General features: G+C 49.6%; 1 protein-coding gene across 1 annotated transcript in view; it reads left to right on the plus strand.

Annotated features, from left to right (window-relative positions):
- Positions 1-15,814, plus strand: part of mylk3 (myosin light chain kinase 3) — a 45,022-nt gene that overhangs the window by 13,458 nt on the left and 15,750 nt on the right. The window contains exons 4-5 of the mRNA XM_079496424.1: positions 8,201-8,649; positions 12,103-12,208. Coding sequence (XP_079352550.1) covers positions 8,201-8,649; positions 12,103-12,208 — 555 coding nt within the window. The remainder of the gene's footprint in view (positions 1-8,200; positions 8,650-12,102; positions 12,209-15,814) is intronic.

Raw genomic sequence — 15,814 nt, forward strand, 5'->3', positions numbered from 1 at the left:
TAGATAGAGACCAAGCAGTCCGACAGAGAGATTAGCTGGACAGGTGTAGATAGAGACCAAGCAGTCCGACAGAGAGATTAGCTGGACAGTAGGTAGAGACCAAGCAGTCCGACAGAGAGATTAGCTGGACAGTAGGTAGAGACCAAGCAGTCCGACAGAGAGATTAGCTGGACACCGTGTAGGTAGAGACCAAGCAGTCCGACAGAGAGATTAGCTGGACACCGTGTAGGTAGAGACCAAGCAGTCCGACAGAGAGATTAGCTGGACAGTGTAGGTAGAGACCAAGCAGTCTGACAGAGAGATTAGCTGGACACCGTGTAGGTAGAGACCAAGCAGTCCGACAGAGAGATTAGCTGGACAGACCAAGCAGTCCGACAGAGAGATTAGCTGGACAGGTGTAGGTAGAGACCAAGCAGTCCGACAGAGAGATTAGCTGGACAGTAGGTAGAGACCAAGCAGTCCGACAGAGAGATTAGCTGGACAGTAGGTAGAGACCAAGCAGTCCGACAGAGAGATTAGCTGGACAGTAGGTAGAGACCAAGCAGTCCGACAGAGAGATTAGCTGGACAGTAGGTAGAGACCAAGCAGTCCGACAGAGAGATTAGCTGGACAGTGTAGGTAGAGACCAAGCAGTCCGACAGAGAGATTAGCTGGACAGGTGTAGATAGAGACCAAGCAGTCCGACAGAGAGATTAGCTGGACAGTAGGTAGAGACCAAGCAGTCCGACAGAGAGATTAGCTGGACAGTAGGTAGAGACCAAGCAGTCCGACAGAGAGATTAGCTGGACAGTAGGTAGAGACCAAGCAGTCCGACAGAGAGATTAGCTGGACAGTGTAGGTAGAGACCAAGCAGTCCGACAGAGAGATTAGCTGGACAGAGACCAAGCAGTCCGACAGAGAGGTTAGCTGGACAGAGACCAAGCAGTCCGACAGAGAGATTAGCTGGACAGAGACCAAGCAGTCCGACAGAGAGATTAGCTGGACACCGTGTAGGTAGAGACCAAGCAGTCCGACAGAGAGATTAGCTGGACAGTGTAGGTAGAGACCAAGCAGTCCGACAGAGAGATTAGCTGGACAGAGACCAAGCAGTCCGACAGAGAGGTTAGCTGGACAGAGACCAAGCAGTCCGACAGAGAGATTAGCTGGACAGAGACCAAGCAGTCCGACAGAGAGATTAGCTGGACACCGTGTAGGTAGAGACCAAGCAGTCCGACAGAGAGGTTAGCTGGACAGAGACCAAGCAGTCCGACAGAGAGGTTAGCTGGACAGAGACCAAGCAGTCTGACAGAGAGATTAGCTGGACAGACCAAGCAGTCCGACAGAGAGATTAGCTGGACAGAGACCAAGCAGTCTGACAGAGAGATTAGCTGGACAGAGACCAAGCAGTCCGACAGAGAGATTAGCTGGACAGACCAAGCAGTCCGACAGAGAGATTAGCTGGACAGACCAAGCAGTCCGACAGAGAGATTAGCTGGACAGTAGGTAGAGACCAAGCAGTCCGACAGAGAGATTAGCTGGACAGTGTAGGTAGAGACCAAGCAGTCCGACAGAGAGATTAGCTGGACAGGTGTAGATAGAGACCAAGCAGTCCGACAGAGAGATTAGCTGGACAGTAGGTAGAGACCAAGCAGTCCGACAGAGAGATTAGCTGGACAGTAGGTAGAGACCAAGCAGTCCGACAGAGAGATTAGCTGGACAGTAGGTAGAGACCAAGCAGTCCGACAGAGAGATTAGCTGGACAGTGTAGGTAGAGACCAAGCAGTCCGACAGAGAGATTAGCTGGACAGAGACCAAGCAGTCCGACAGAGAGGTTAGCTGGACAGAGACCAAGCAGTCCGACAGAGAGATTAGCTGGACAGAGACCAAGCAGTCCGACAGAGAGATTAGCTGGACACCGTGTAGGTAGAGACCAAGCAGTCCGACAGAGAGATTAGCTGGACAGTGTAGGTAGAGACCAAGCAGTCCGACAGAGAGATTAGCTGGACAGAGACCAAGCAGTCCGACAGAGAGGTTAGCTGGACAGAGACCAAGCAGTCCGACAGAGAGATTAGCTGGACAGAGACCAAGCAGTCCGACAGAGAGATTAGCTGGACACCGTGTAGGTAGAGACCAAGCAGTCCGACAGAGAGGTTAGCTGGACAGAGACCAAGCAGTCCGACAGAGAGGTTAGCTGGACAGAGACCAAGCAGTCTGACAGAGAGATTAGCTGGACAGACCAAGCAGTCCGACAGAGAGATTAGCTGGACAGAGACCAAGCAGTCTGACAGAGAGATTAGCTGGACAGAGACCAAGCAGTCCGACAGAGAGGTTATCTGGACAGAGACCAAGCAGTCTGACAGAGAGATTAGCAACAGATGCTGCTGCTGACAATCAGTTGTCAGCAGCTCGGCCTGTTTAATTCCTTCACCCTCGCATAAACGTGACAACATCTCAAATACTGCATATTCGCCATGTGTGCTTTCAGCCAGCACTGATATGATATCAAGATAAATACGACTAGGAGGCCATTGCTTTCTGAACCATTCAGTGACTGCTTGTCATCTTACTTTTACAAGCGTCAAACTATCATTGTCATCCATCCACATTGCAAAGCAAGGGTGCGCGGGCTGTGCACGTCGTATGAAGTACCTGTCCACCACCGCCAGAGTGTAGGAGTTTGTATCCACTGCAGTGCATCCAGTTTGGCCGAGCATATCATACAAACACATGCGGTCGTGTTCGGGGGGAGGGAAGCCGGGCGGGGTACTCCTATAGGCTGGGAGTGGCACTGCACGACTTGCACGTACTGTACTCCTACAGGCTGGGCGTCGCCTTCAGCTGAGAATGTTGAGAGGGAGGAGTAGGAGGGAGGCTCTACGTCTCCCCGGTGGGGGCTCCTCACTGGCAGGAGGAGTAGGAGGGAGGCTCTACGTCTCCCCGGTGGGGGCTCCTCACTGGCAGGAGGAGTAGGAGGGAGGCTCTACGTCTCCCCGGTGGGGGCTCCTCACTGGCAGGAGGAGTAGGAGGGAGGCTCTACGTCTCCCCGGTGGGGGCTCCTCACTGGCAGGAGGAGTAGGAGGGAGGCTCTACGTCTCCCCGGTGGGGGCTCCTCACTGGCAGGAGGAGTAGGAGGGAGGCTCTACGTCTCCCCGGTGGGGGCTCCTCACTGGCAGGAGGAGTAGGAGGGAGGCTCTACGTCTCCCCGGTGGGGGCTCCTCACTGGCAGGAGGAGTAGGAGGGAGGCTCTACGTCTGCCCGGTGGGGGCTCCTCACTGGCAGGAGGAGTAGGAGGGAGGCTCTACGTCTCCCCGGTGGGGGCTCCTCACTGGCAGGTGAGCCAGTAGGATAGGATACAACACAGTCAGAAATGTACGTGTTGGGAAGGAGGCTTAACAACTATATCGGGGAGGGAAAAGGCATTAAAGTAATTCGCTGCTCAAAGTCTATGATAATACATAAGGATTAAAAGGAGAAGGAGAAGGTGCACTCTACTCAGGGAGGAGTCTTGAGGAGTAGTCTCTACTCAGGGAGGAGTCTTGAGGAGTAGTCTCTACTCAGGGAGGAGTCTTGAGGAGTAGTCTCTACTCAGGGAGGAGTCTTGAGGAGTAGTCTCTACTCAGGGAGGAGTCTTGAGGAGTAGTCTCTACTCAGGGAGGAGTCTTGAGGAGTAGTCTCTACTCAGGGAGGAGTCTTGAGGAGTAGTCTCTACTCAGGGAGGAGTCTTGAGGAGTAGTCTCTACTCAGGGAGGAGTCTTGAGGAGTAGTCTCTACTCAGGGAGGAGTCTTGAGTAGTAGTCTCTACTCAGGGAGGAGTCTTGAGGAGTAGTCTCTACTCAGGGAGGAGTCTTGAGGAGTAGTCTCTACTCAGGGAGGAGTCTTGAGGAGTAGTCTCTACTCAGGGAGGAGTCTTGAGGAGTAGTCTCTACTCAGGGAGGAGTCTTGAGTAGTAGTCTCTACTCAGGGAGGAGTCTTGAGGAGTAGTCTCTACTCAGGGAGGAGTCTTGAGGAGTAGTCTCTACTCAGGGAGGAGTCTTGAGGAGTAGTCTCTACTCAGGGAGGAGTCTTGAGTAGTAGTCTCTACTCAGGGAGGAGTCTTGAGGAGTAGTCTCTACTCAGGGAGGAGTCTTGAGGAGCAGTCTCTACTCAGGGAGGAGTCTTGAGGAGCAGTCTCTACTCAGGGAGGAGTCTTGAGGAGTAGTCTCTACTCAGGGAGGAGTCTTGAGGAGTAGTCTCTACTCAGGGAGGAGTCTTGAGGAGTAGTCTCTACTCAGGGAGGAGTCTTGAGGAGTAGTCTCTACTCAGGGAGGAGTCTTACTCAGGGAGGAGTCTTGAGGAGTAGTCTCTACTCAGGGAGGAGTCTTGAGGAGTAGTCTCTACTCAGGGAGGAGTCTTGAGGAGTAGTCTCTACTCAGGGAGGAGTCTTGAGGAGTAGTCTCTACTCAGGGAGGAGTCTTGAGGAGTAGTCTCTACTCAGGGAGGAGTCTTGAGGAGTAGTCTCTACTCAGGGAGGAGTCTTGAGGAGTAGTCTCTACTCAGGGAGGAGTCTTGAGGAGTAGTCTCTACTCAGGGAGGAGTCTTGAGGAGCAGTCTCTACTCAGGGAGGAGTCTTGAGGAGCAGTCTCTACTCAGGGAGGAGTCTTGAGGAGTAGTCTCTACTCAGGGAGGAGTCTTGAGGAGTAGTCTCTACTCAGGGAGGAGTCTTGAGGAGTAGTCTCTACTCAGGGAGGAGTCTTGAGGAGTAGTCTCTACTCAGGGAGGAGTCTTGAGGAGCAGTCTCTACTCAGGGAGGAGTCTTGAGGAGTAGTCTCTACTCAGGGAGGAGTCTTGAGGAGTAGTCTCTACTCAGGGAGGAGTCTTGAGGAGTAGTCTCTACTCAGGGAGGAGTCTTGAGGAGTAGTCTCTACTCAGGGAGGAGTCTTGAGGAGCAGTCTCTACTCAGGGAGGAGTCTTGAGGAGTAGTCTCTACTCAGGGAGGAGTCTTGAGGAGTAGTCTCTACTCAGGGAGGAGTCTTGAGGAGTAGTCTCTACTCAGGGAGGAGTCTTGAGGAGTAGTCTCTACTCAGGGAGGAGTCTTGAGGAGTAGTCTCTACTCAGGGAGGAGTCTTGAGGAGCAGTCTCTACTCAGGGAGGAGTCTTGAGGAGTAGTCTCTACTCAGGGAGGAGTCTTGAGGAGTAGTCTCTACTCAGGGAGGAGTCTTGAGGAGTAGTCTCTACTCAGGGAGGAGTCTTGAGGAGCAGTCTCTACTCAGGGAGGAGTCTTGAGGAGTAGTCTCTACTCAGGGAGGAGTCTTGAGGAGTAGTCTCTACTCAGGGAGGAGTCTTGAGGAGTAGTCTCTACTCAGGGAGGAGTCTTGAGGAGTAGTCTCTACTCAGGGAGGAGTCTTGAGGAGTAGTCTCTACTCAGGGAGGAGTCTTGAGGAGTAGTCTCTACTCAGGGAGGAGTCTTGAGGAGTAGTCTCTACTCAGGGAGGAGTCTTGAGGAGTAGTCTCTACTCAGGGAGGAGTCTTGAGGAGTAGTCTCTACTCAGGGAGGAGTCTTGAGGAGCAGTCTCTACTCAGGGAGGAGTCTTGAGGAGCAGTCTCTACTCAGGGAGGAGTCTTGAGGAGTAGTCTCTACTCAGGGAGGAGTCTTGAGGAGCAGTCTCTACTCAGGGAGGAGTCTTGAGGAGTATAGTCTCTACTCAGGGAGGAGTCTTGAGGAGTAGTCTCTACTCAGGGAGGAGTCTTGAGGAGTAGTCTCTACTCAGGGAGGAGTCTTGAGGAGTAGTCTCTACTCAGGGAGGAGTCTTGAGGAGTAGTCTCTACTCAGGGAGGAGTCTTGAGGAGTAGTCTCTACTCAGGGAGGAGTCTTGAGGAGTATAGTCTCTACTCGGAGGAGTCTTGAGGAGTAGTCTCTACTCAGGGAGGAGTCTTGAGGAGTAGTCTCTACTCAGGGAGGAGTCTTGAGGAGTAGTCTCTACTCAGGGAGGAGTCTTGAGGAGTAGTCTCTACTCAGGGAGGAGTCTTGAGGAGTAGTCTCTACTCAGGGAGGAGTCTTGAGGAGTAGTCTCTACTCAGGGAGGAGTCTTGAGGAGTAGTCTTAACAGCTGCGTGCAGATTCTTCAAGATACATAGAGTAGAAAAAGGACTATCCGCACTCTCTTGAGTAGTTTCTTATGAACTTATTTATTTTCAAAATACACACACAGCAGCGGTCTATCTAGATAATCTGACGTGTTGCGGCACGTCTGCCGTCCTCAGCATTTTCAAAGATAATAAATATAACATTAAACATAATAACATATAACACCAGACCTAATAAAGACATTTGCCTGAGTTGAGTGCTGGTATTGTCTGTTTATATCAGCTCTTATCTGAGCTATACAGTATATGCACCCCATGAACACAATACTTGTTGTGCAGAGTTGTTGTTGCTTTTCTAATAATACGCCACTAACCCCTGCTGCTGCTGCTGCTGCCCCTGCTGCCCCTGCTGCTGCCCCTGCTGCTGCTGCTGCTGCCCCTGCTGCTGCTGCTGCTGCCCCTGCTGCTGCTGCTGCCCCTGCTGCTGCTGCCCCTGCTGCTGCCCCTGCTGCTGCTGCTGCTGCCCCTGCTGCTGCTGCTGCCCCTGCTGCTGCTGCCCCTGCTGCTGCTGCTGCTGCCCCTGCTGCTGCTGCTGCTGCTGCCCCTGCTGCTGCTGCTGCTGCCCCTGCTGCTGCTGCTGCTGCTGCTGCTGCCCCTGCTGCTGCTGCTGCTGCCCCTGCTGCTGCTGCTGCTGCTGCTGCCCCTGCTGCTGCTGCTGCTCTATAGGAAGCCAGAGGGAAAGTTTATGTCCAAACAACCACTGCGACCGGCCAGACAGAAACCTGACAAGAATGGGAAGAACTCATCCAGCAGGTCAACGGTTTAGCCACAGCTCTGTCTGTCTGTCTGTCTGTCTGTCTGTCTGTCTGTCTGTCTGTCTGTCTGTCTGTCTGTCTGTCTGTCTGTCTGTCTGTCTGTCTGTCTGTCTGTCTGTCTGTCTCTGTCTCTGTACACAAAAACAGTCCCTCATTCATGCACCCCTTTAAAGTTCATTATGTTTCCACAAAAATCAATAATTATCCCAGGAATGTACCTGCATGTAGTATCAAAAGACTCTAGCTCAATGTCACGTTGCCTCTTTGTTCAGTGAAGACAAAACCTTTTATACATAACGAATTTAAGGCTAACTCACATGAGGAATATCAATGTGTATTGTGTGCACTGTCCCCCAGTTTAACTGTCCCCCAGTTTAACTGTCCCCCAGTTTAACTGTCCCCCAGTTTAACTGTCCCCCAGTTTAACCACATAAAGCAGCGGAGCCCCTCAGGGTTCTACACTAGTGTCTTGTCTGTTTTGGCTCTACATTAAATATCTTTGCGGAAACTAGCCGATCGACAAGCTCACAACGCGTTCTGAGCAAGGGGGCAGGCAGGCTTTCCAACGTTGAAGCTCTCCTCCCTAGTGGTAGGAGGAGGGACTACAGGCGGACCCGTGGATTCATGACCGGGAAACCCCGTGCAGCTGGGCTTTAACATTGAGCGCTCGGTTGCACTTCCGCATTTGACCACCAAAATTTGGTGGTCAAATGCGGAAGTAGACGTTCTCAGACGGTACTTCCGGCAGTCTTCCGGGTGCTTCAAAACGCCACTGAGCAACTTCCACTGACATGAATAGCTGGGGGGGGCGGAGCTTCGCGCCAGTTCATTCTCTATTATATATATACTCTATGGTTCTGAGCTTGTCGATCAGCTATTTTCTGCGAAGGTTTTCCCCAGAATATGGATGATGGGGGTTTTAAGGCCTATTCATAGTCTGGATTTTCGGTGGTGAGGTGACCACCGGAGCTGAAATAACGTTGAGCGGTGGTGAGTAAAAACAGAGAGAAGGGCTGGGACGGTGGTTTGCTCTTCACCGCGGCTTGTGACGTCATGTTGTAGTTCGGTGGTCACCTAACCACCGAAAATCCAGACTATGTATGAGCCTTAAGTGGTTAAAGTGGTAGCAGCAATCTCTCCCCATTATTCATTAGTCTTTATTTTGTTTTGAATAACGTGGTGAGGGATTATATAACCTTTTAATGAATGTAGCCTATACTGCATGACTGCGCTGCATGACTGCGCTGCATGACTGCGCTGCCTGCAACACACCGGAACCTCATCTTTACGATCACTATACTGTATATATATACTGTATATGTATACTATACTGTTTCCTATAGAACCCCAGAAGCAGCCACCATGCGACAGGACCTCACAGAGCTCACAGAGGAGGTCGTCAAGGAGAGAGAGGCCCCCGAACCGGACCGGTTACCCGTGGCAGCCGCTGTCATCATTGAGGAACCCACTACGGGCACGCCGGAGACCGGACAGGACAAAGACGCTGTTTTCATTGCCGTTGCTGAGGACATCTCTACCCAGCAGACGACAAAAACGGATTTGAACGACCGTAGGCCTGCGGCGGACCCGACGGCGACGGAGAACAAGGAGCGTGTTTCGGTAGAAAAGCAGGACGTTGCGCCGAATGCGACGGTGCCAGAGAACTCCAGGTCATCTCGGCCATCTTTAGTCGGAGATGGGGATCGGTTGAAGCCAGTAACGCCAGTGCCGGTTCCCACAGCGAGGAGACAGAGTGTGGATCCAGCCCCAGAAACTCTGCTTCCTGTCGTAGGTAAGAGCAGATGCACTGGATTTTGAGCTAAATGCCCACCACAAATAGAACACACAAAGTCTGACATCACTGCCCCTATAGCCCCCTGGCTCAGTGACATCACTGTCCCTATAGCCCCCTGGCTCAGGGGCCCCCTGGCTCAGGGGGCTATAGGGGCGGTGATGTTAGACCCAGGGGCCCACAGTTATTCTTTCTATTGGAAGTCTTTCTGTCTGTCTGTCTGTCTGTCTTTAATCCACGTAACTCGAGAACCGTTTGCCCCACCCATTCCACTCCCCCACAGGGAGTGCAGTCCCGGTGTCGAGTCGGTCGGACCCACGGTTGTCCAGAACCGCCCCAAAAAGGCCTCTGTCCATATATGGAGCTGGCCTGTTCTGACATCACACCACTCCATATTTGGGCATGCCTGACACAGAACTCCATATATACTGTAGGAATAAAGGGACACAGAGAGACACATACAACACAAAAGCCTCTGCCCACGCCCTGGACCTGATCACCACTATGCCCACGCCCTGGACCTGATCACCCCTCTGCCCACGCTCTGGACCTGATCACCCCTATCACAACATGGGCCCACGCTCTGGACCTGATCACCCCTCTGCCCACGCTCTGAACCTGATCACCCCTGGACCTGAGCCTCTGCCCACGCTCTGGACCTGATCACCCCTATATCTCCATATATGTACTGTATATGGCCTGTTCTGACATCACAACATGGGCACCGCTCTAGTTTCTCAAAAATACTAAATTGAAATTACCAAGAGGGTCAAACGACCCTAGTGAACGGTGGATGTCACAAATGCAACATGCAGACCAGCGATGCGCACAGTTGCTCAGTTGCTCAGTGGTTCCGGTAAATGATGGAGAGTTGGTGACCAAATTGACCCTTCCTTATTATTATTATAGATCTTTAAAGGAGCATTCAGTGATTTGGGTGATTTGGAAAACCACCCAGTCCGCCCCGGTAACAAGATGTGCACATGCACACGCTCTACAGTGGGGGGACACAACAGGCCAACAGCATGTGCACCAAGGCCCGCCCCCACTCGATCATGATTGGATGAAGGCCCCTCTCATCCTGATTGGATGAAGGCTTTGCCACCCGCCACCAAAACTGAAACTAGGGTTTTTTGACCCCAGGGGCTCACTGGGGACAGGGATGAACTCCTTATATGGTCAGCACACTCTATAGTAGGGAAGATTATCCAAAAAAGAAAGAAAAAATAAGTGTTATTTGAATTAAGTGAAATCACTGAATATACCTTTAACTTTTGAGAGCGTGAAATTAAATCAAATGTACCTGCGGGTCCATTTGGTTTCATTTCACGCTCTCAAGAGTTACATTATTGTTAAACATCTGCATTACTTAATTTATACGTCTACACAATTAGAGAAGGTAGAAGAGTTGTTATTTTGATCAACAACAACAACATATTCTTTAGTTTTGGGTCAGAGGCTAAATGTCATCAAATGGTGGTCCGTGGCTCAAATGGGTCTGAGAGGCTAAATGTCATCAAATGGTGGTTCCGTGGCTCAAATGGGTCTGAGAGGCTAAATGTCATCAAATGGTGGTCCGTGGCTCAAATGGGTCTGAGAGGCTAAATGTCATCAAATGGTGGTTCCGTGGCTCAAATGGGTCTGAGAGGCTAAATGTCATCAAATGGTGGTCCGTGGCTCAAATGGGTCTGAGAGGCTAAATGTCATCAAATGGTGGTTCCGTGGCTCAAATGGGTCTGAGAGGCTAAATGTCATCAAATGGTGGTCCGTGGCTCAAATGGGTCTGAGAGGCTAAATGTCATCAAATGGTGGTCCGTGGCTCAAATGGGTCTGAGAGGCTAAATGTCATCAAATGGTGGTCCGTGGCTCAAATGGGTCTGAGAGGCTAAATGTCATCAAATGGTGGTCCGCGGCTCAAATGGGTCTGAGAGGCTAAATGTCATCAAATGGTGGTCCGTGGCTCAAATGGGTCTGAGAGGCTAAATGTCATCAAATGGTGGTCCGTGGCTCAAATGGGTCTGAGAGGCTAAATGTCATCAAATGGTGGTCCGTGGCTCAAATGGGTCTGAGAGGCTAAATGTCATCAAATGGTGGTCCGTGGCTCAAATGCCAAATAAATAATGGTCCTTGATATGAAAGGGGTTGAAAACCACTGACCTGCAGTACTATATCAACCACTGACCTGCAGTAACCACTGACCTGCAGTACTATATCAACCACTGACCTGCAGTAACCACTGACCTGCAGTACTATATCTAACCACTGACCTGCAGTACTATATCTAACCACTGACCTGCAGTACTATATCTAACCACTGACCTGCAGTACTATATCTAACCACTGACCTGCAGTACTATATCTAACCACTGACCTGCAGTACTATATCTAACCACTGACCTGCAGTACTATATCAACCACTGACCTGCAGTACTGTATCTAACCACTGACCTGCAGTACTATATCTAACCACTGACCTGCAGTACTATATCTAACCACTGACCTGCAGTACTGTATCAACACCACTGACCTGCAGTACTATATCTAACCACTGACCTGCAGTACTATATCTAACCACTGACATGCAGTACTATATCTAACCACTGACCTGCAGTACTATATCAACCACTGACCTGCAGTACTATATCAACCACTGACCTGCAGTACTATATCTAACCACTGACCTGCAGTACTATATCTAACCACTGACCTGCAGTACTATATCTAACCACTGACCTGCAGTACTATATCTAACCACTGACCTGCAGTACTATATCTAACCACTGACCTGCAGTACTATATCTAACCACTGACCTGCAGTACTATATCTAACCACTGACCTGCAGTACTATATCTAACCACTGACCTGCAGTACTATATCTAACCACTGACCTGCAGTACTGACCACTGACTTGCAGTACTATATCTAACCACTGACCTGCAGTACTATATCAACCACTGACCTGCAGTACTATATCTAACCACTGACCTGCAGTACTATATCTAACCACTGACCTGCAGTACTATATCTAACCACTGACCTGCAGTACTATATCTAACCACTGACATGCAGTACTATATCTAACCACTGACCTGCAGTACTGACCACTGACCTGCAGTACTATATCAACCACTGACCTGCAGTACTATATCTAACCACTGACCTGCAGTACTATATCTAACCACTGACCTGCAGTACTATATCAACCACTGACCTGCAGTACTATATCTAACCACTGACCTGCAGTACTATATCTAACCACTGACCTGCAGTACTATATCTAACCACTGACCTGCAGTACTATATCAACCCATCATGTCCATTGTGTCCACTCTGTGTCCAGATGACTGTCAGTACTATATCAACCCATCATGTCCATTGTGTCCACTCTGTGTCCAGATGACTGTCAGTACTATATCAACCCATCATGTCCATTGTGTCCACTCTGTGTCCAGATGACTGTCGGGCGGCCCCGGCACCGTTTGAGCACCGCATCGTGAGCGCCAAGCAGGTCCCCATGGGTTCCTACTACAGCGTGAAGCCCAACGAGGTGCTGGGAGGGTGAGTGAGTCCACAGTGCTTTATGACAGGTCCCCATGGGTTCCTACTACAGCGTGAAGCCCAACGAGGTGCTGGGAGGGTGTGTGAGTCCACAGTGCTTTATGACAGGGGTCTTTGGTGAGGTACCCCCTCATCCTCGCAACACCGATATTTACAACCTTACATTTAGATGTCATTGGAACTATTTGTACTACAATTTACAATTTACAATTTAGGCATTTAGCAGACGCTCTTAATCCAGAGCGATTAGGCAAGAACAAAAGCATGGGAATACATCACATATATAAAATGCATTTATCATGAAACATGTGTAAGCTAAGAACGTAACTAGAACATATCTATATAATGACACTATACATATAAACTATACATATACTATGCTATGCTATACATATGTACTATGATGTGCTATGACTACATACAATGCAATTATTGTGCTGTCTACATGACATGCTATAAGTCTGTTTCAAATGCTATCCAAGTCTAAAAGTGCTATCTAAGGGGGTAGGATAAGTGCTATGGGCCATGATGGAGTCTAAAGCTTCTAATCAAACGTACAACACATTTTCACAACATTTATTTAAGATGCTATCTTAGAATAGATGTAGACCTATTTGACGGTGCAGAAACATAATTGCCTTCCTTGATGCATCAATTACGCGTCAACGACCATCAGCTGGTCACAGTCACAGACCATCAGCTGGTCACAATCACAGTCACAATGTTCCTGTCCCAAAGACCAGGTTTATGGTACAGTCACAATGTTCCTGTCCCAAAGACCAGGTTTATGGTACAGTCACAATGTTCCTGTCCCAAAGACGAGGTTTTGGTAAGACGGAGCAGAAAGGCTCAGCACAGCTCGTAGCCACGTAGCCCATCATTTTTTTGGCCATACTGACATGCCCAGAATATGGAGGCATGGCCATACTGACATGCCCAGAATATGGAGGCAAGGTGCACAGTTTGTTATGATCCCAGACAGTACAGGTCCAATCAGAAGCCGTACGCACAGGGCTGCATGGGGGGTGGGGGTGGGGGGGGGGGTCACCCACCCGCCGTCTATTTCCATCCTAACTATGGCTCCAGTACATTGTCAGCTATGTGATAATGACACTCTACACTCTCTGGGCTGTGCTCCCCTGTGGCACGTCAAGCCTGGCATCCACAGATAAACACTGGAACACCATGGATAGCCATGATAACATGAGACACAGAGAGGGGGGGGGGGGGGGGGGGGGGGAGAGAGAAACACTGGAACACCATGAAACACTGGAACACCATGAAACACTGGGACACCATGAAACACTGGGACACCATGAAACACTGGAACACCATGAAACACTGGAACACCATGAAACACTGGAACACCATGAAACACTGGAACACCATGAAACACTGGAACACCATGGAACACTGGAACACCATGAAACACTGGAACACCATGAAACACTGGAACACCATGAAACACTGGAACACCATGAAACACTGGAACACCATGAAACACTGGAACACCATGAAACACTGGAACACCATGAAACACTGGAACACCATGAAACACTGGAACACCGTGAAACACTGGAACACCATGAAACACTGGAACACCATGAAACACTGGAACACCATGAAACACTGGAACACCATGAAACACTGGAACACCATGAAACACTGGAACACCATGGAACACTGGAACACCATGGAACACTGGAACACCATGAAACACTGGAACACTGGAACACCATGAAACACTGGATCACCATGAAACACTGGAACACCATGAAACACTGGATCACCATGAAACACTGGAACACCATGGAACACTGGAACACCATGAAACACTGGATCACCATGAAACACTGGAACACCATGGAACACTGGAACACCATGGAACACTGGAACACCATGGAACACTGGAACACCATGGAACACTGGAACACCATGAAACACTGGAACACCATGGAACACTGGAACACCATGAAACACTGGATCACCATGAAACACTGGAACACCATGGAACACTGGAACACCATGAAACACTGGAACACCATGAAACACTGGAACACCATGGAACACTGGAACACCATGGAACACTGGAACACCATGGAACACTGGAACACCATGAAACACTGGAACACCATGGAACACTGGAACACCATGGAACACTGGAACACCATGGAACACTGGAACACCATGAAACACTGGAACACCATGGAACACTGGAACACCATGAAACACTGGAACACCATGGAACACTGGAACACCATGAAACACTGGAACACCATGGAACACCATGAAACACTGGAACACCATGAAACACTGGAACACCCATGAAACACTGGAACACCATGGAACACTGGAACACCATGGAACACTGGAACACCATGAAACACTGGAACACCATGAAACACTGGAACACCATGGAACACTGGAACACCATGAAACACTGGAACACCATGAAACACTGGAACACCATGAAACACTGGAACACCATGGAACACTGGAACACCATGAAACACTGGAACACCATGGAACACTGGAACACCATGAAACACTGGATCACCATGAAACACTGGAACACCATGAAACACTGGAACACCATGGAACACCATGAAACACTGGAACACCATGAAACACTGGAACACCATGAAACACTGGAACACCATGAAACACTGGAACACCATGAAACACTGGAACACCATGAAAACACTGGAAACACCATGAAACACTGGAACACCATGGAACACTGGAACACCATGAAACACTGGAACACCATGAAAAACACTGGAACACCATGAAACACTGGAACACCATGAAACACTGGAAACACCATGAAACACTGGAACACCATGAAACACTGGAACACCATGAAACACTGGAAGGAACACCATGAAACACTGGAAACACATGAAACACTGGAACACCATGAAACACTGGAACACCATGAAACACTGGAACACCATGAAACACTGGAACACCATGAAACACTGGAACACCATGGAACACCATGAAAACACTGGAACACCATGAAACACTGGAACACCATGAAACACTGGGAACACCATGGAACACCATGAACACTGGAACACCATGGAACACCATGAAACACTGGAACACCATGGAACACCATGAAACACTGGAACACCATGAAACACTGGATCACCATGAAACACTGGAACACCATGGAACACTGGAACACCATGAAACACTGGATCACCATGAAACACTGGGAACACCATGGAACACTGGAACACCATGGAACACTGGAACACCATGGAAACACTGGAACACCATGGAACACTGGAACACCATGAAACACTGGAACACCATGGAACACTGGAACACCATGAAACACTGGATCACCATGAAACACTGAACACCATGACACTGGAACACCATGAAACACTGGAACACCATGGAACACTGGAACACCATGGAACACTGGAACACCATGGAAACACTGGAACACCATGGAACACTGGAACACCATGAACACTGGAACACCATGAAACACTGGAACACCATGGAACACTGGAACACCATGAAACACTGGATCACCATGAAACACTGGAACACCATGAACACTGGGAACACCATGAACACCATGAAACA

This window comes from Electrona antarctica (genome assembly GCF_951216825.1).
Source record: "Electrona antarctica genome assembly, chromosome: 3".
NCBI lineage: Eukaryota > Metazoa > Chordata > Actinopteri > Myctophiformes > Myctophidae > Electrona > Electrona antarctica.